Source organism: Myotis yumanensis, unplaced genomic scaffold (assembly GCF_028538775.1).
Source record: "Myotis yumanensis isolate MYYU_CA2020_CCGP unplaced genomic scaffold, mMyoYum1.0.hap1 SCAF_17, whole genome shotgun sequence".
Lineage (NCBI taxonomy): Eukaryota > Metazoa > Chordata > Mammalia > Chiroptera > Vespertilionidae > Myotis > Myotis yumanensis.
Genome location: NW_027223768.1, coordinates 13,241,764 through 13,262,992, shown reverse-complemented (window position 1 = coordinate 13,262,992; position 21,229 = coordinate 13,241,764). Strand labels below are relative to the sequence as shown.

General features: G+C 38.4%; 1 protein-coding gene across 4 annotated transcripts in view; it reads right to left on the bottom strand.

Annotated features, from left to right (window-relative positions):
• ARNT (aryl hydrocarbon receptor nuclear translocator) overlaps positions 1 to 21,129 on the bottom strand; it is a 56,221-nt gene extending 35,092 nt beyond the window's left edge. For 2 of the 4 annotated variants that reach the window (XM_070397254.1, XM_070397256.1), the window contains exons 1-3: positions 20,949 to 21,129; positions 7,451 to 7,562; positions 2,349 to 2,393 (exon numbers count right to left, since the gene is read on the bottom strand). In XM_070397254.1, coding sequence (XP_070253355.1) covers positions 2,349 to 2,393; positions 7,451 to 7,562; positions 20,949 to 20,973 — 182 coding nt within the window. In that variant the 5' untranslated portion in view covers positions 20,974 to 21,129. The remainder of the gene's footprint in view (positions 1 to 2,348; positions 2,394 to 7,450; positions 7,563 to 20,948) is intronic. The other 2 variants (XM_070397253.1, XM_070397255.1) reach the window with 1 other exon arrangement.
• Between the last annotated feature and the right edge of the window lie 100 nt (positions 21,130 to 21,229).

The following is a 21,229-nucleotide window of genomic DNA, read 5'->3' as shown; positions in this document are numbered from 1 at the left end:
CAAAGAGGCTAGATTTCATGCCAAGTCAAGCCATGCCTCAGTGAGTATGTGGCATATGTTTATTTGATCTAATCTCCTCAGATGCACAGGATCGCTGATGATTCACAAACTTGTACACAGAGTAATATCTGGATACTGATTTTATAGATTACTGATAAAAGGTTAAGTCATTTTCTAAAGGATATTCAGCAAATATGATATCATCTGGCAATAAATGCTTAAGGCCACAGGCCCTGTTCATCTTTACGAAGATCAAGAAGCTGCTGATAGAAAGATAAAATGTGGAGTTTCCTTTGACAAGTTAACATTAGGACATCAGTGTGTGGGAATTTGGCTACTTATCATCTCCACCAGAGGGTGTGTGGGCCCTGGGAAAGAATGTATGTCATTAGCTTTCCCTCAGCAGGTTTAATAAAACGAAGGGAGAAGATAAAACTCACTTGTTCAAATAAGAGCAAGGAATTGCCTAGACATCAATATCATTTAACACTACTTTTTCTGACCTCCTTGCAGTGTAGATAGGGATACCTGGCTAAATATAATTAGCATTTTCTTACCGAGAACAGACTGACAGTTGTCAGAGGGGAAAGCAGTTGGAGGCTGGATGAAAAAGGTGAAGGGATTAAGCAAAGAAAAAAAAATACTCATAGATTCAGACAACAATATGGTGATTACCAGAGGGGAAGGGGGTTGGGGAGTAGAAGAGGGTAAAAGGGGGATAAATGGTGATGGAAAGAGACTTCACTTGAGGTGGTGAAAACACAATACAATATACAGATGATGTATTATAGAATTGTATACTTGAAACCTATATAATTTTATTGTCACCCTAATAAATTAAATTAAAAATAAATAAAATTAGCATTTTTGGAAATGCAATAATGTTTAATTGTAAAAATATTGATAGTGTCAATGTACACTAGGCCTTAGGGTTTTTTTAGTGTGATACTACCCATTAAACATTGATCAGATGTTTATCAAATAATAAAAAAATTAAAAGAAAAAAAGAAAAAGGCAGGTTGCAGTCAAGATTATCCTCCCTTCTTTGACTCTTACTGCTTTCCTTACTTAAAAACAAAGTTAAGTAATTGATCTCCACAAGAATAAATATTTCCCATCTCTGAAAGAACTCCAGCCCTGACCAGTTTGGCTCAGTGGATGGAGCGTCGGCCTGCGGACTCAAGGGTCCCGGGTTCAATTCCGGTCAAGGGCATGTACCTCGGTTTCGGGCAATTCCCCAGTGGGGTATATGCAGGAGGGAGCTGATCGATGTTTCTCTCTATTTGATGTTTCTAACTCTCTATCCCTCTCCCTTCCTCTCTGTAAAAAATCAATAAAATATATTTAAAAAAAAAAAAAGAACTCCATCAATATACTGAAAAGTCTATTTTCAGTGCTTCAACAGAGTCAATAATTAAACATACAAATTCCAATTCCTGTTCTATAGGAGAAGTGAATCAGTTTCAAAGAACAACCCACCAACAAATTACGGCCCCTAGTATCTACTCCCTTGTGTAGGGCCCCCCCACATTGACTCAGATAGAGACATATGATTTGCTTTGGCCAATGGAAATTACAAAAGTCAAAACAGAGCATAGGCTTGATAAGCATTTAGTTATCATAAGGTATAATAAATCCTACAATGCAAAGGATAAGGACTTACCCTCTGGATTATAGCCATCACTATGTAAAGAAACTCAGCCTGATCTACTGGCCTCCTTAAGAATAAAAGACCAAGCTAAATTTTTTTGGTTGATTTATTCTCAAATGTCACTACTGCTAGTACTCCCAACCTTCCCCCTATCTTTTTTTTTAAGGGAAAAAGAAAAATTTGTAATGCTTGTGATCCATTTGGACAAATTCTGAAGATCTGAAATAAATTTATATCAAACCATTGATCAATAAACAGCTACTAATGAAAAAAAAAAAGAATAAAAGACCACAAAGAAAGACATATCCAGCTACGTCAGCTGAGTCGAGTTCCCAGCTGACCAGCCAGCTGAACACAGTATTGTGAGTCTAGGAAAGATCAACAGAATAACTATCCACCTAGCCAATCTACAGAATTCTGAGAAATAATTACTGTTTTTAAGCCATGCACACAGCAATAGATAACTAACACAGATGATCTTGTAAATTCTCTGCCCTCCCCTCAAAGAGCTCCTTCCTCTGCAGCTATTAAAAGAATGCTTGAACATTTTATGGGATACAATATAATAGAAAAACTTAATTCTAGGATGAAGCATTCTCCCTAGGCATAAAGATAAAAATAATACAAGTCAGAAATATAAAGATCATGAACTCATTTTTAACATCAGTAATCTAGAGAAAGTTTTTCAAAATCTTACCTCAAAAATTTACTGTTGCCTTCTCCATCATCATCAAAATCCAACCTAGGGAAAGCCAACAATAAATAGTGTAAGCCTACTGACAATACAGAACATTAAGAAATTAAAAACTCTCAACCTACAAGCTTCTTGAACACCCACCCAAATGAAAGAAGTAAAGAAGTGGACAGAAGTAAAACAAAGCTATGTTACCTCTTCTTAGCTGTACTAAACTGGACAAAGAAACTGAGCAATCAAAAAGAGTACCGCCCTGACCGATTTGGCTCAGTGGATAGAGCATCGGCCTGCAGACTGAAGGGTACGGGTTCGAATCCGGTCAAGGGCATATGCCCAGGTTGTGGGCTCAATCCCCAGTATGGGGTGTGCAAGTGACAGCCAATCAATGATTCTCTCTCATCACTGATGTTTCTAACTCTCCCTCTCTCCCTCTCTGAAATCAATCTATATGTGTGTGTGTATATATATATATAATATATATGGATATATATTATATATATTATATATATCCATATATATTATATATATAATGTTTTTTTTAAAGAGTACCTTCTGCTACCTTACATTTTCCCAGGGTAGCAGTCAACCTTTGCCAAGTTTTACATCCGAGTAATACAACCTCTACAAAAGGAGTAGGAACACACTCAAAAAAAAAAAAAAAAAAAAATTATATGAATAATTCAGGTCCATTTCTCATTTCTATAGTCTAAGCTGTGTTACCAGCTTTCTGAAACATCTTTCAGAACAGTAATATTACTTCAGAGAGTGATTTGAGATCTCAAAAGGTTGTTAAATACTGCTTTTTCCTTTCTTTTTTCTAATAAACCTGTAATATATGCTACAGTTAAGACATTGACTGTACTAGATGAGGTGAAAACAAGAGACTTGCCTTCAAGGGACTATTTGTATACACAAATACAAATATAAAGCAAATACAAGTAAGGAGCATTATCAATGTGCTGCTGTTATTCAATGAAAGCACCAAAAGCAGAGGTGACTTTTATTTCAGGGAATTAGGAAAGATTACAGGTAACAAGGGTAAAACCAATCTCCTATTAATCTCTGTACTCTATTAAACTTAAACATTACATTAGCACCTTAACCCAGTGATCTCTTGGTATCTACACTAGTGTGACAAATTGGTATTATGGGCCTCTAGGTGGGTATATAATCAGCATCAATCCTGAAAGTGTTTGTCCCTCTTCCTCCCTACAGTCCCTAAATATCTGTCTAAATCTAGCCATTAATTACATTTCTAAGAATCTATCCTAAAGAAGTAACTTGAAATGGAGAAAACAATCATGTACAAAGATATTCATTGAACTTTATATATAAAAGCAAAATCTTCAAAACAACTTAAATGTCTCAAAATAGGAATTAAGTATATCCCTTTAAGTAACTATTAAAAATATGTATACATAGAACTTAGAACAATATAAAAAAAGAGGTTATTATATATGATTAGGTGAAAAGACCAGGCTATATAAAACTATAGTTACATAACTATTAAAAAAGACCTATATGCCCAGCTGGCATGCCTCAGTGGTTGAGCATTGATCCATGAACCAAAAGATCATGGGTTTGATTTTTGGTCAGGGCACATGCCCAAGGTTGTGAGCTCAATCCCCAGTGTGGGGTGTGCAGGAGGCAGCCGATCAATGATTCTCTCTCATCACTGATGTTTCTATCTCTCACTCCCTCTCCCTTCCTCTCTTAAATAAATAAAAATATGTTTTTTAAAAAGACCTACACATCTATCTATATGAAACCCTAATACGCAAATCAACTGAACAGCAGAACGACCGGCGGAATGGCCGGTTGCTATGATGTGCACTGACCAGGGGGCAGATGCTCAACACAGGAGCTGCCCCCAGCCCACAGGCCCCGACTGACGGTGGTGGTGGGGCTGGTGAGTAGGCAGCACCAGGCCAGCCAAAGTGGGTGCAAACGGGGGGGCCCCCAATTGCCCTGTCGGGTGCCCCATAGAGGGAGGCAACCAGCAGCAGCAGTGGCGGAGAGGGGTGGGGCTGGTGAGCAGGCGGTGCCAGACGAGCCAAGGCAGGTGTGAGTGTGGGTCCCAATCACCCCACCAGTCACCCCACAAATCAGCCCTAATTTCCAGCCAGGCCTAGGGACCCTACCTGTGCATGAATTTCGTGCACCGGACCACTAGTAAAGAATAAAGGAATTACACTTAAAAAATGATGAGATGACTTTGGGTAGTGGGATTACTGCTATTTTAATCTTTCTTTCCGTATTTTCTATTCTTTTTTTCTTTAAATATATTTTATTGATTTTTTACAGAGAGGAAGAGAAAGGGATAGAGAGTTAGAAACATCAATGAGAGAGAAACATCAATCAGCTGCCTCCTGCACTCCCCCCACTGGGGATGTGCCTGCAACTAAGGTACATGCCCTTGACTGGAATCGAACCTGGGACCTTTCAGTCCACAGGCAGATGCTCTATGCACTGAGCCAAACCAGTTAGGGCTGTATTTTCTATTCTTTAAAAGAATGTGTATTGCTTCTTTTAATATATTTTCCTGATTACCAATACACACATTCATTTCAAAAATCTGGAAATAATGAAAAACAAAAAAAGAAATGTCTCCCATAAACCCATAACCCAGAAATTCCATAAGTATCCTTTCAGTGTTTTTGCTATCATAAGTTATACATATTTCTGATAGAGTGCTGTATTACATATATTGTAACCTCTTTTCTCAATACATTGGGAAAATTTTTCTGTACTGATATATATCTGTCACTTCTAATAGCTGTACAGTACTCTTTTTTGTTGTTGTTGTTAATTCTCACCCAAGGACATTTTTTCATTGATTTTTAGGGAGTAGAAGAGAGAAGGAAAGAGAGAGAGAAACATCGATGTGAGAGAAACACATCAACTGGTTGCCTCCTGCACAAGCCTTGACCAGGGCCTGGGCCCGGGAGGAGCCTGCAACCAAGGTATGTGCCCTTGACCTGAATCGAACCAGGGACCCTTTGGTCCACAGGCCAATGCTCTATCCACTGGGCCAAACTGGCTAGGGCCAGTACTCCATTTTTAAATATACTGTAACTTAACCAAGGCCCTAATTTTCATATTTATATTGCTTCTAAATTTTTGTGATTTTTTTTACAGCCATAACACTGTATTTAAGAGCGTGGACTCTAAAGTTAACTTCCCAAGGTTCACATCACAGATCTTCCCCTTACTTTAGAACCTTGGGTCAGTTACTTATCCACCTTATGCCTCAATACATAAGTTAAAATGTGTAAAGCCCTTAGAGACATAACAAGTCTTAATATGTTAGTCATGTTACCACCTTAATCCAAGAATCACTCTTGCATTACTATTGATGGGATAAAACTTAAAGACTAGCTATAATATTAACTACATAATTTTTTAAAGGGAAAAAGGAAATTTTAATGCCAAAAAATGGATAAAAATACTACCCGTGCTTCCAGGCCTTTCTAAAGCAACCTCCTTTTTGAAGTCTTTCCCAATCTTTACCAACCAATTATGGCATTCCCATACTGTGAAACACAGCAGTCTATTTGTTTTTCTTTCTTAACAAACTTGGCATATTTTACCTTGTGTTATATTTATGTATGTAATGATGATCCCTTTCAGTTGATTATGTTCATAAGCAACTTAAAGGCAAGGACTGTGTCTTATTTACCTCCATATCCTACTAGCAATCAGCCTAATGCCTTATGCTAATCAGGCATTTCATAAATACTTTTGGAACTAAATAGATTCTGCATTCCAAATCAAGAAACATATCAGCCATAGCTGGTTTGGCTCAGTGGATACAGCGTTGACCTACGCACTGAAGGGTCCCAGGTTCCATCCTGGTCAAGGGCACATGCCCAGATTGCGGGTTCGATACCCCAGTAAGGAGCGTGCAGAAGGCAGCCAATCAATGATTCTCTCTCATCGATGTTTCTATCTCTCTCCCTCTTCCTTTCTTTCTGAAATAAAATAAAAAAACACACACACACACAAAAAAACCATATTAATAACTTAAAGAAGAAATATTCTAGGGTTCAGCATTCTCTAAATTCATGAAAGTAGAGAGCCTACCAAAAACATTTTGAGAATGCAGACACAAAGTTTAATGAAAGCAGTAAAAGTTTTCTCAGTAATAGTCATAGTCCTTTATACTGCAGAAATTTTTGGTTTTAAAAAACTGCTTATAGGAAACTTAGACAAGCCCTGATCAGTTTGCTCAATGGTTAGAGTGCCATCCCAGGAACCAAAGGGTCGTGGAAGGTTCCCTGCCACTCTCTCTGAAAAGTAATGGAAAAAATATCCTCAGGTGAGGATTAAAAAAATAATAAATAAATAAATAGCTAGAAAGATAAATAAATAGACAAAGACACCAATTGTATATTTTAAAAATTCAGCCATGGCCCACATAGCTCAGTGGTTAGAGTGTCAACCTACAGACATATGGGTGGCATGTTCCATTCCCAGTCAATGGCACATACCTGGGTTGTAGGGTCAGTCTACCAGGGCACATGCGTAAGGCAACCAATTCATGTTTCTTCCTCACATGGATGTTTCTTTCTCTCTCTCTCTCTCTCTCTCTCTCTCCCTCCCTCCCTCCCTCCCACCCTTCCTCTCTTTCACCCCCTCTAAAAATCAATGAAAAAAATATCCTTGGGTGAGGATTAACAAAAATAAATAAAAATCAATTTTAAAAAATAATAAAATAAACATTAAAAAATCCAGGGACTAAAAAGAGTTACTTCCCCGCCTAGCCGATTTGGCTCAGTGGATGAACGTCAACCTGCAGACTGAAGGGTGCCGGGTTGGATTCCAGTCAAGGGCACATGCCTGGGTTGTGGGCTCGATCCCCTAGGGGGCGTGCAGGAGGCAGCCAATCATTCTCTCTCATCATTGATGTTTCTATCACTCTATCCCTCTCCCTTCCTCTCTGAAATCAATAAAAATATATATTTTTTAAAAAGTTACTTAAGAGCAGTGCAGTAAGTAACCAGTTCAAGTGAAAGGGTTAGGAATAGTCAAGAGAGTTCAGCTATTAAGTAAGTCAGGCTGGTTATTAGGAGAGACATTCATGACATAATTTACCCCAAACTTACCCTGGTCGCCGCTTAATAGGTCTCTGTACAATGGCTCCTCCACTTTGAATCCCAGGCCCAGGGTTTCCAGAGGCAATGGCTGGACCCAGTGATGGCACATCTGATGACATTTCTATCAGTGAAAAATGGAAATACACATTTTAAAAAGATGGTCCTTGCTTATAATTACCATCACTGTTCACCATCATGATCAAGTTGGCCAAAAGAAAGGCTAAGTTATAGATAAAAATCACAGTATTTTGCTAGAAAACACAATGTTCATGTCCAGATTGCTCTTCTTGAATTCTTACACTAGTAAAAGATTTCCCAGTTTGGAAGAGAAAGCACTATATATATTCTGCTAACTTCACTTTTAAAAACTTCTAATTGTTACATAATATTAATCTAAAGCACATACACAAATTGGTTTATACATCGCATTCATGCAACAAATATATATACCTTAGCTCCTTTCATTTATTTTATTTTATTAAAAAATACAGCCCTGCCAAAACCGGTTTGGCTCAGTGGATAGAGCGTCAGCCTGCGGACTGAAAGGTCACAGGTTCGATTCCGGTCAAGGGCATGTACCTGGGTTGCAGGCACATCCCCAGTGGGAGATGTGCAGGAGGCAGCTGATCAATGTTTCTAACTATCTATCTCTCTCCCTTCCTCTCTGTAAAAAATCAATAAAATATATTAAAAAAAAAAAAAAAAATACAGCCCTAACTGGTTTGACTCAGTGGATAGAGTGTCAGCCTGTGAACTGAAGAGTCCCGGGTTCAATTCCAGTCAAGGGCATGTACCTTGGTTGCAGGCACATCCCCAGTAGGGGGCGTGCAGGAGGCAGCTGATCAATGTTTCTCTCTCATCGATGTTTCTAACTCTCTATCCCTCTCCCTTCCTCTCTGTAAAAAAAATCAATATTTTTTTAAAAATACAGAAAACTCAAAAATAAACATCACCTACCAATACTCAAAAAATTATATAGGGTAAAACTCTAAGTCCCTTTCCTGCACCTTTTATCCCCCCCCCCCCTTCCAATTCAATCTCATTTCCCAGAAAGAACCACTGTTATCAGTTAAACTCATCTTATCTTTTATTTTTCGCTTAGATTATATATACCTATATCTCTAATAAAAAATAGGCACATTTTTTAATGAAAATGAAATCCTGATCTGCAACTTGCTTTTTAAAAATATATACATAATGGATATTCGTACACAAACACAATCACACACATATATACCTCACTCATTTTTATAATTTCAATTATATAACTACTAGAGGCCCAGTGCACGACATTTGTGCTCTGTGGAGAGGGGAGGTCTCTCAGCCTGGCCTGCGCCCTCTTGCAGTCTGCGACACCTCGGGGGATGTCCACCTGCTGGCTTAGGGGATCGGGCCTAAGCCAGCAGTCAGACATTCCTCTTGCAATCCCGGGCTCTCGCAGTCTGGGACTCCTCAGTCCTTACCACCTGCCTGCAACGGAGGCCAGAGAGGCTCCCGTCACCACCGCTGCACTCGCCAGCCGTTAGCCCGGCTTCTGGCTGAGTGGCGCACCCCCGTGGGAGCGCACTGACCACCAGGGGATAGTTCCTGCGTTGAGCATCTGTCCCCTGGTGGTCAGTGCACGTCATAGCGACTGGCCCTTCCACTGTTTGGTCGATTTGCATATTAGGGTTTTATTATATAGGATATGTTACTATTCTATTTATTATTATAAGTTTTTTACTTTTACTATTATAAATAATGCTCCAAGGACATTTACATATACAACTTGAAATTCTCTTTTGCTATTTTAGATTCCTAGAGATGGAAATCACTGTGTCCAACTATATAAGCATTTAAAATTTTGATAGATATTGCTAAATTACATTCCAAAAAGGTTGCTACAATTTATCTCCCACCAACAGGATAAAAAGTACCTATTTCCTTCATCAGTACTGGATATTATACTTTTAATTTTACCAATTCTGGTAGATAAAAATAGTACATTATCACATCTGAAACCTATAATTTTATTAACCAATGTCACCCCAATAAAGTCAATAAAAATCCATTTGCTTTAAAACTTACATTGTTTCTTTTTATATTTATTAGTTATCAAAAATCAATGAGTTGACTGTTCATACCTTTAATATGTATATGCTGAATATGTACTTTTTCTAATAAATTTATAAGATCAGCATGTAAAAGATACTGAATCATTTGTCCATTATATATTACAAATAACTATACACATTTACACTTTTATGTTGTTAAATTTATCAATATTTTTCCCAAATAATTCCTGGATTTTTGTCTTGCTTGGGAAAGCTCCCCAAAACCTCCAGATAATTTCCGTATTTCCTTATAGTTTTGTTTTTCACATTTAGATTTTTTTAAAATCAATTTTAGAGAGAAAGGGGGAGGGAAAGAGAGAGAAAAAACAATGTGAGAGAGACACATCAACTGGCCACCTTCGGCACATACCCCAACAAGGGATCAAACACAAAACCTAGGTATGTATCCTAACCAGGAATCAAACCCGGGGCCTTCTGATGAACAGACGACACTCCAACTAACTGAGTTATACAGGCCAGGGCCATATTTAGATTTTCAATCCATCTGGAATTTATTACCATCTGCCTACCTAGCATAAAATAGGACTCTACTGTATTCTTCCAAATGGATAGCTATTCTAACATCATTTGCTGAATAGCCCAGCCTTTCCTTACTTACCTGAAGTGATTCCTTTATTAAACTTTAAGTATCTATAGGTAATTGATCTTTCTACACTTCTATTCTATATTAATATATTTTCCTGCTCTTGTATCAATACCCAGCACTTTTGACTACAACAGCTTTAAAGTACCTTTTAAATTATCATAGGAAAGTCCTCCATTCCCCATTAATTTATTTTACAAAATTTTCTTATTAAATGTCACATACTTATTTCTGCTCCCATGGCAATGGAGTACATGTACGTTTCCTTATTCATCCTGCTAAATACAACTAAAAGTCTGAACATCATCTATAAAACAAACATAAGAATACTCTGAAAGGTGAAGAAAAAGCAGATGAGCTAATACCATATGATTGAAGAATGATAGGTTGATAAGTTCCCCTGGGTTTTCTTAGTGCCTCATATATCCCAGACACAGGGCTGAAAAAGTCAGCAACCTGGCGACACGAAGGGGTACAGACTACAAATAGTTCCCCCAAAAGCCTGCTCTCTCTAGCCATAGGACTAGGAAATGGGCAGTTTACCAAGACAGAAAGTTCTTAGATAACAATCTCTTCCCCAGCCAAACACCAGAGGAAAATCGGGACCTCAGTTGCACCCTGCCAGCAAACATCCTGAGTAGGGAGGCAAAACATCCATCCTTGTGAGGCTGTAACAGAGGCCTGAAATGGTGTCAGAGGACAAGTAGGGTCTTGGAACTTTCATTTCCACTGGTTGGAAATGAACTGTCCCATACAGTGTCAGTGGAGACGACGTGAGATGTAACTTCCATCCCCATCCAGCAGTAACAAGAAGCCTCCACCTCAGGTGTCAACAAGGTTTAGTAGGGAACCTGGAATTCTATTTCCACCTCACAATAACAAGGCAGCACTCCTCATCACCCAGCCCCAATGTGGTGCTAGTGAAAGCCAGCTAAAACAGGTTTAAATAAGATCCAATATCAAATAACATTAACACAAAAATATCCCCTTATTAATTTTTTGTAAAAATATATATCTAGGCTTCAATTTTTAAAAAATTATTTATCATACCAAGAACCAAGATGATCTCAAATCGAATGAAAAATAACAAACAATAGATGCCAACAATAATATGACACAGATGTTAGCAGTATCAGACAAAGATTTTAAAAGCAGCCATGACAAAAATGCTTCAACAAGCACTAACACAGTGCTTGTTGAAATAAAATAGACTGGGGGTGAAGGGGAATAAACAGAAAAACAAATTAACAGAGTCTCAGGGATCTATGTAACTATAACAAAAGACATATTTTGTCATTATAGAGCCCTGGAAAGAAAATAGAAAGAAGGTGAGGCTGAAAAATAACATCTGAAGCTTCCTAAATTTGGCAAGAGATGTAGCCTACAGATTCAAGAAGTTGAGTAAACCTCTAAAGGATAAACCTAAAGAAATCCATTCCAATACACATTATAAGTAAACTTCTAAAACCAAAAGACAAAGAAAACTTTTTAAGTAGCGAGAGAAAAATGACACCTTAGTTATAGAGGAAAACAATTCAAATATAAAACAATTCATATCTTTCATCAAAAATATGAAAGCTAAAAGAAAATACAACATTATTTTAGGTTCTGAAAGAAAAGAACTGCCAACCTAGAATTCTATACCCAGTGAAAACATCATTTAGGATGAAAGGGAAACCCACATTCTCTGATGATGGAAAACTAAGAAAAATTTGTCATCAGACCTATCCTAAAAAGAATGGCTAAACAAAATTATCTAAACAGAAAGGAAATTACAAAAGAAGGAATTTTGGAACATCAAGAAAGAACACAGTATGCAAAAATATAGATAAAATCAATAAACTCCTTTTGAGTTTTCTAAATTATGTTTGATAGATCAAACAAAAACTATAATGCTGTTTCTAAATGTATACAGGGAAAATACTTAATACAATGAAATTATAAATGGAGAGGGTAAAGGAATGTAAAGAAAGGTAAGATTTCAACACTTTACTCAAACTGGTAAAATGAAGCCACCAATAGACTGAACAAGTTATGTTTATATAATGCAATAGGCACTACAACAATTATAAGAAAAAAAAATACAAGGAGATACACTAACAAACATAGAATCAAAATAGAATTCTAAAAGAATATTCAAATAATTTACATGAAGGCAAAAAAAAAGAAAATAAAGAAACAAAGACAGAAACAAAGACCAAAACAAAAGATAAAATGGCAGACTTAAGCCCAAACATACCAGTAATTTTATTAAATGTTAATGGCCTAAATAATGTTATTAAATGTATATGGTCTAAATGCCAATCTACAATAGAGAGATAGGCAGAGCAAATTAAAAAACATAATCCAACTATATGCTGTCTACAAGAAATTTGTTTTAAATATAACAGTAGAGGCAGGTTGAAAGTAAAAGAATGGAAAAAGATATATCATGTAAACATTAATCAAAGGAAAGCAAGAGTGGCTATATTAACACTTGGAGTGGGGGAAACGAGTTAAGTCGGCTCGCGTGAATTGCGCGTACTCCGCGGGAGCCGTCTTAACTCGGTTCATATAGATTTGCGGTGGAGTGCGGGAAACGTGTAAACTCGGGCCGATTGTAACTGCGTATTACCAAATATTTGTTTGTTTGCCGTTCACAAAGATACCTACCTGCGTATGCGAACCGTTTCATACCCATTGGGGTAATAGGTATCATAAAAATCCCTGATTTTGCGCGGGAAACCTAAATAATTGCCCGCGCCATCTTATATTTTGGCGGGAAATTCACCCCACACCGGAGTGTTAATAATAATCAGATAAAGCAAACTCTAGAGCAAATAAAATTGCCAGAGACGAAGCAGGACATTATATAATAAAGATTCAATCCACCAAGAAGACAACTGGTGTATACACACCAACCAAAAGAGCTGAAAAATATGTTATATAAAAACTGACAGGACAGAAAGGAGAAAATAATTATAGTTGGAGACTTCAACATGCCTCTCAGTAGTTGAGCGTCGATTCATGGACCAAAAGGTCACGACTGGTTCGATTCCCAGTCAGGGCATGTGCCCGGGTTTTGGGCTCAATTCCCAAGAGGGGGCTTGCAGGAGGCAGCAATCAGTGTTTCTCATCGATGTTTCTATCTCTCTCTCTCCTCCCTTCCTCTCCTTTACTTTCTCTCTAAAAATCAATAAAAACATATTTTTAAAAAATTGATGGAATTAGAGAGACAAATCAGCAAAGATATAGATCTCAACAACATTAACATTAGGTAATTAATATTTATAGAAATACTCCACTCAACAACACATACACATCTTTTCAAGTGGCAAGATAGACCACATTTTAAGCCATTAAACAAACATCAACAAATTTAAAAGATCTGAAATCATAGATTATAGTTCTCCAACTACAATGGAATCACACTAGATATCAGTAACAAAAAAATAAAAGGAAAGTCTCCATACACATGGACACTAAACACACTACTAAACAATAAATGAATCAAAGAGGAAGTTTCAAAGGAAATAAAAATACACTGAACTAAAATGAAAATACAAGTTAGCAAAATTTGTGGCACACAGCAAAAGCTGTACTCAGAGGAAATTTTATAGCACTAAAATGCATATATTGGAAAAGAGGAAAAGTCAAATCAACCATCTAAGTTTCTACCTCAAGAATCTAGAAAAAGAACAACACAAATGCAAAGCAAGCATAAGGAAGGAAATAATAAAGAACATAAGTCACCCTAGCCAGTTTGGCTTAGTGGACTGAAGGGTTCCAACTTCAATTCCAGTCAAGGGCACGTACCTCAGTTGCAGGCTCAATCCCCAGCCCCAGTGGGGGAGTGTGAAGGATTTAACCAATTGATGTTTGTCTCTCATACTGATGTTTCTGTCTCTCCCCCTCCCTTCTACTCTCTCTAAAAATCAATGGAAAAAATATCCTCAGGTCAGGATTAACAAACAAAAAACATCTTCTATGAAGACATCAGGCCTTCTTTAGACAAATTATTCCTACAGAATTGTAAGCTGACTGGTCATAGCTCCTGACACCATCATAAATGTTTCCATGAATATCCTCGTGTATGCACAGATGCCAGTAGTATTCCCATACTAATAAATTTCTGAATGACTGGCTGGGTCTAAAGGAGCCCGTTACCCTCCAAGAAGGTTATACCAATTAAGAGCCTCATCAGTAACAAATTATCCATACCTCCACTAGCACTGGGTTTTGGCAATCCTTCAAATTTTTACTAATTTATAAGTTTACTTTTCTATTTCATCCTGTAAGTTTTAAATAGCCAGTATAAATAACTTTCTTAAGAAAAAGCAAAATGTTCCCATTAAAAAAATAAAGATCATACTTTTAGTAATAGGTTTACATAGGACCTAATAGTTAGAAGAATTTAGAGAAAGAAAAGATGGCTCTGGCATGGTTTAAATTAAGGTCTGGCATAGTCCCTAGTGCAGAGAAGGTCCTCAATAGGAAGGAAAACCCAAAGGAAACAGGCAGGCAGGAGCCAGTCAGCAAGTTTTAAAAGGTAGGTCAAGCAGGGCCTCAAAAAAGTAAAGGAGCCGAAACTGGTTTGGCTCAGTGGATAGAGCGTCGGCCTGCGGACTGAAAGGTCCCGGGTTCGATTCCGGTCAAGGGCATGTACCTGGGTTGCGGGCACATCCCCAGTGGGAGATGTGCAGGAGGCAGCTTATCGATGTTTCTCTCTCATCGATGTTTCTAACTCTCTCTCTCTCCCTTCCTCTCTGTAAAAAATCAATAAAATATATTAAAAAAAAAAAAAAGTAAAGGAGACAGTCCACATAGACAAAAAGACATGCAGAGCAAATAGCTGTGAAGAGCTATAGGGAAAACAGGCCTACAAAGAGCCTAGAGCAGGGGTGGGCAAACTTTTTGACTCGAGGGCCACAATGGGTTCTTAAACTGGACCGGAGGGCCGGAACAAAAGCATGGATGGAGTGCTTGTGTGAACTAATATAAATTCAAAGTAAACATCATTACGTAAAAGGGTACGGTCTTTTTTTTTTTTTTAGTTTTATTCATTTCAAACGGGCCGGCCTGCGGGCCGTAGTTTGCCCACAGCTGGCCTAGAGTCTATATTTGGGAGAAAAAAATAAGATGTCAAGTGCTACCCAACTGTGAGAAGGCTTTGAATGCCATGATAAAATCTTAGATCTGATTCAACAACTGAAAGATATAATACACCATTAAGTCAGAGTGATAAGAAAATATAATTTAAAAGATTAATCTGATAAATTTAAAGTTTGAAGTAACAGAAGTAGGAAGATGAATTAGACTAATAAAAAATGAGGTGATAAAGGCCTAAATTAGTATCATAGCAGAATGAAAAGGTAAAGGAACCTCTAAAATTGTAAAACTATGCAACTTAATAAGAATAGTGGATTAAATGTATTCATAAACTTTTACTTTCTCCCACCCCCCCAAATATATACATATATATGAGAAAAACAATTTTATACAATTTAAAACCACATGGATAGAAAAGTGGGAGGGAGAAAGGAACAATAAATTTTTGGAAACTGGAAACAACTTCCTTGGTAGACCCACAAGAACTCACTCCTAAACCAGCAAGGAAAAAAGCAGAAAACAAAACCTAATTTGCATGGTGAAATCCCCCAAAGTCTAGGAACTGGTGACTAATGGGAGTATGGGATTAGGGAGTGGGGGAGTGGGGGTGTGCAGGATGAATAAAAGCCAAAATTAAAAGGATTGGTTCAACTTCTGCTTAAGCAGCAGGTAGATTCCCAGATCCTCTCCCTCTCTGGTTCCTTCTAGAAAAACTGCCCCTCCTTCACCCTGTCAAAAGACTGATTTATTCTCTGGAGAATGTAAACCAGAGGTCCTCCAGCCTGGAGAACACTGAGCAAAGAAGAAAGTGAGGGTCAAACTGAAAACTGGGAAACTAACTGCAACGTATGTAAAATGAGGGCTTGTTTTCTCCGAAGGTCCTGCCTCTTTCCTGTACTGTTTCTTCTTTCTTGGTTGACTCTCTCCTACTGGAGAAGCACATCCTCTAGTCACTAGAGTCTAGTGAGTTCCTGAAAAAGAGTGTAAGGGAGACCTTGGATGTATGTATGAAAATACCTTTCTTCTATTTCACTACTTGATAGTTTGCCTAGATAGGGAATTCTAAGTTGGAAATTATTTTGCCTCAGAATTTTGAAGGCATTGCTTCATTGTCTTCTACTTCCTGTGTGATCACTAAGAAACAAGACCAAGATGATTCCTGATCTTTTGAACGGACCGATTTTTTTTTTCCCCCTCTCTGGAGCTTATAGGATGCTCTTTGCATTTGATGCTGCAATTTCATGATAATATGCCTTGATGTGATTTGTTTTCATTCACTGGTCTGGCCCCTTCAGTTTGAAAACTGGAGTCTTGCCGAAACCGGTTTGGCTCAGTGGATAGAGCGTTGGCCTGCGGACTGAAAGGTCCCAGGTTCAATTCCGGTCAAGGGCATGTACCTGGGTTGCGGGCACATCCCCAGTAGGAGATGTGCAGGAGGCAGCTGATGGATGTTTCTCTCATCGATGTTTCTAACTCTCTATCTCTCTCCCTTCCTCTCTGTAAAAAATCAATAAAATATATTTTAAAAAAAAAAGAAAAAAAAGAAAACTGGAGTCTTACTTCAGGGACATTTAATTAAACAAAAAATTTGGTTAAAAGATATAAAAATGGTTGTCACTGGGAAGGAACTGAGAGAATGGAGTAGAAGACTGCTGTTTTTGCAACAATATGTAGAACAGTTGTTAAATATATGCATGGATAATTATGATTAAAATAATATTAAATATATAGATGTTTAAACATTTAAATATGGCTATTTTAAATATTACATGCAAAATATTTTATGCAAAAAAGATGTGATAACTAGATAAATAAATAAAAGAATACAAAACTGTGATTATCATGAAAGATAAAGTTAAGAAGGGAAATAGATATGAGGTAACATTGGTGAGCACAAAAAAAAGAGTATGTTAAAGATTATTCAACTAAAGATGTCTTTTAAATAAGAAAGCTTAGTTCAAATTTTACTAGTTTTGAAATTAAATACCCACAAGACGTCATGGCCTAAGTAAAATAATTTTAAAAAGGGTTTGTTTCGAGTGTTGCAATTTAGTTTTTGAAGATCAACTGCTGTGGAAATTCCTATTGTTATTGCATTATAAGATAGTGATCCATAGCAGAAAACCACAAAAAAATTTCACAAAACAACCATAAGACAACATATTAGTTTCATCTGTTGGGCTGATAGAAGGGTAGGTTTGGAATTCGAAAAACTAAGCTGAGACCACTATTTCAAAACAACAACAAAACTAGAGTCGCAAGAAAGCAGAAGTATTTACTTCTTAATTTCTAAGAAAATGGAGAAGATTCAGGTTAATGCCACAAATCTAATAGTATAAAAAGAATGCAGATTAAGGTTCTTTTTCAAAAATGTTAATTATATTTCAATTAGTAATTTTTCAAAAGTGTTTTGTAATAGAATAGAATAAGAGTATCTGGGCATCTTAATTTTACACTGCATAAATTGTTAATTGATGCTTTTAAAACTGTAATTTATGTAGGCAAAAATTATGTGAAAAGGACATTTTTTCCTAAATGTCAGCCTTACAAACCCTAACAGTATTCTTTCCTTTGCCTTCTACCACATTCTCCATCCACAATAAATGGTACTAATGGTAGCACAAAAAAAGAACTCTACTAAAGAGAATACCAGAATCAAGGGAGGAAAAACCTATACTCCTACAAACTCATTCACATCTTTGGTTTGAATACTGAATTGTAAATCAAATGCCTACTCTCTTCCCTACCAGCACCTTAGTCAATCACACATGCAATTTTAAAAGTATTCCTAAAAATTGTTAGTATTCTATTGATAAGAAAAATACAGCCTAAGACTTTATGGGCCATACCCACCCACTCCTATTTGCCAATGGAAGTAGAATTAGTAAAAAATAATAGAATATAAAGAATTATCAATTCACGTAGAAAAAAAGCCATCATCATATTAGAACTATCACTTCACCATAACTCCTTTTAAAAATGTATTTTTATCGATTTCAGAGAAGAAGAGGTAGAAACATCAATGATGGGAGAGAATCATTGATTGGCTGCCTCCAGCACGCCCCCACAGGGGATCAGGCCCACAACCTGGGCATGTGCCTTTGACTGGAATCAAACCCGGGACCCTTCATCCACAGGCCAATGCTCTATCCACTAAGCCAAACCATAGGGCCAGCATAATTCTTATTAGAGAGTAGAGTATAAACCGTTTCTTACTGTTTCTCTTGATCCAGCATCATGTTAAGACAGTGAAGATGCAAAGAAACCAGGTCCCCTGCAAGATATTGAAGGCCCACCAAGAGTCCCTAAATCAGTGATGGCGAACCTATGACATTCGTGTCAGAGGTGACACGCGAACTCATTTTTTTGGTTGATTTTTCTTTGTTAAATGGCATTTAAATATATAAAATAAATATCAAAAATATGTCTTTGTTTTACTATGGTTGCAAATATCAAAAAATTTCTATATGTGACACGGCACCAGAGTTAAGTTAGGGTTTTTCAAAATGCTGACACGCCGAGCTCAAAAGGTTCGCCATCACTGCCCTAAATCATACTCCAAGTACAATTAAAATGATCAAGCATTATTATTAATGCTAAGAATTAACTTAAATGAAGCTTAGAGAGAACAGTTAATTAATACAAAAGCCCTTTGCAGACATATGTAAAGACAGAACATAAACTGTAGGGAAAGAACCACCAGCAAAAAAAAGTAGAAAAAAATCAAAGAAATAGGTATGATGTCGCTAGTCCCTAAAATGGCTCTAAGAAAAGATTTGACCATGCGACAAAGAATTCTGACCTGAAGACTATTTTTTTTTCTACCGAGCACAGTACATTTCCACTCTGTGTCCCTCCTTTCATGGTCCTCATTTACCAAAAAGCAGCAGGCTACTAAAAGTCCACAATGCATCTAGGATCACTCTTTTGATATAAAGTAGCAAAAGAAATGAAGGAAAAAATACACTTTCTAATTTAATTATAATGTGCTGAACATGAGATCAATAACTTGGAAGAGTTTGAAGAATTTTTCAACATCAAACAATAAACCTAAAAATTGCAGAAGTGGACTGTCAATAAACAAAATCAACTGTTTCATTAGCAAGGATTCAACACATGTACAATATTTTTTGCTTACAGATTTAAGCTGATATTAATCAGCTAATGAAAATGTGGTCAAGTGATTGTCATTCCGGTTACTGTTAAAAAAAAAAACCACACACACACAACAAAATAAAGCAACCCCACCCACACTATTGGGGGGGAAAAAAAATTCGGACATATGCACTGAACTTGTTTACCCAGGCAACGTCTTGATAACAGAAATGCTTTGCAACTTGACTAGGATTATATAAGTATTTTGCAATGTGTTATCGATTTAAAATCTTGTTTCTTTACTCCCCAGATAGGAATTAGGTTATTTTACTATCAGGCTATAATAATAGCATCTTTCCGATTTGATTACATCACTAAGCACTTCCTACAATGGAATTTTATCTTCTTTTCCTCTACAAAAAAACAAAAACTTAAAAGATTTAAAAATATGATATTGACATGTGACAAAATAACTGCTTTAAGTAGTTCTATTCCCAGAAATGTGGTAGGAAAGAGTAAATTTCACAGTGATTCAACTATTATAGCAAAACCTGGATATTGCAAAATAATACCGACTTTGCAGACACGAAAGAAACCCGATTTGAACTGCAGCGTGGGAACAGCACTGGATCCCTTCCACGCTGTATTTTCAAGAAATTCATCCCCACCTCTTAAGTCTATTAGAGGTAGGGATTCCTAAGAAGGGGTTTCATTTTGCAAGAAAATGGCCCAGGTAAACTGGGACCCCTAAAATGAAACACTTCCTATGGGTCAGTAACCGTAATATAGTGGAAAGGGGCCTGGGACTAGGAATGTGACGACCTGATCCGTCTAGACCTGATGCGCTCCACCTCGCTCCGTCTCTTTTCCCAATGTCCAAGCTCCCCCTTTGGAAGAGATGTTCATTGAGAAATGGCATGGAACGGAACTTTCCTTTTAAAGTGGGGAACGCTGCGACCCGCACCTCACAGCACTGAAACGTGGGTTGTTGAATGCTGGCTGTTCAGGGCTGCCCTGAACCTCAAACCATTTCACAAACCTCCGCCCCGGCAGCTGAAGACTCTACAAGGCACCTCTAAGGCATAAACGCGAGTTTCCAAGGACAGCCCGTGGCGCGGTGGGGTGGGGTGCGGTGGGGTGCGGTGGGGTGGGGAGGGGGGGCAGGGCACAGCCTACAGAAGCCGTGCGAACGAATATTCTTAACTTTAAATTTCAAGCTAAACGTTAGAAAGCACCATCTCAGATAAACAGCAACGTGGTCCAGTGTTCATGAGTCCAAACTACTTTCAAATAAACGGAACCCCTCTACCCAGCTACTTGGCGTCAAGCAGCTCCCGTGGGCAGAGGGTTGAAGGCGGACCCTACCGAACACCAGCCCCAACAGAACTCGGGGTACGGGACCCCCAACCCCCGCCCGCTGCCTCCCACTCCACCTCGAGTCTCCGCCAAGTCCCCAGGGTCCGGCCCCTCCCCCAGGTCAATCCCATCCCCCAGGGCCCCCTCCCGGCCCCCACGCGTCCCCGTACCCTCAGCTCCCACGACGGCCCCTCAGCCCAGGGTCCACCTTAGTTGCCAACCCCGTCAGCCCCTCCTCCCCTCGAGGAGCCCCAGTCCTCCGTCTCCTCACCGGGATTAGCAGTTGTAGCCGCCATAGCCGTAGGTGCCACCGCCGTCCCGCCACCTCCCCCCTGGTGGGAGGAGCCACTGCCACCGAGCGGGGCGGGGTGGGGGGAGCAGGAGGGAAGAGCCACTCCCCGACGCGGCACCCTACGGCCGCCACCGCTACCGCGGAACCCAAGATGGCGGCCACAACAACCCCCACCGTCCCCAGACCCTACGGCGGGAGGCCCCGCCCACAGGGGGCGGGGTCACCGCCAGGGCCCGCCTCCTCGGGGAAACTGACCAATA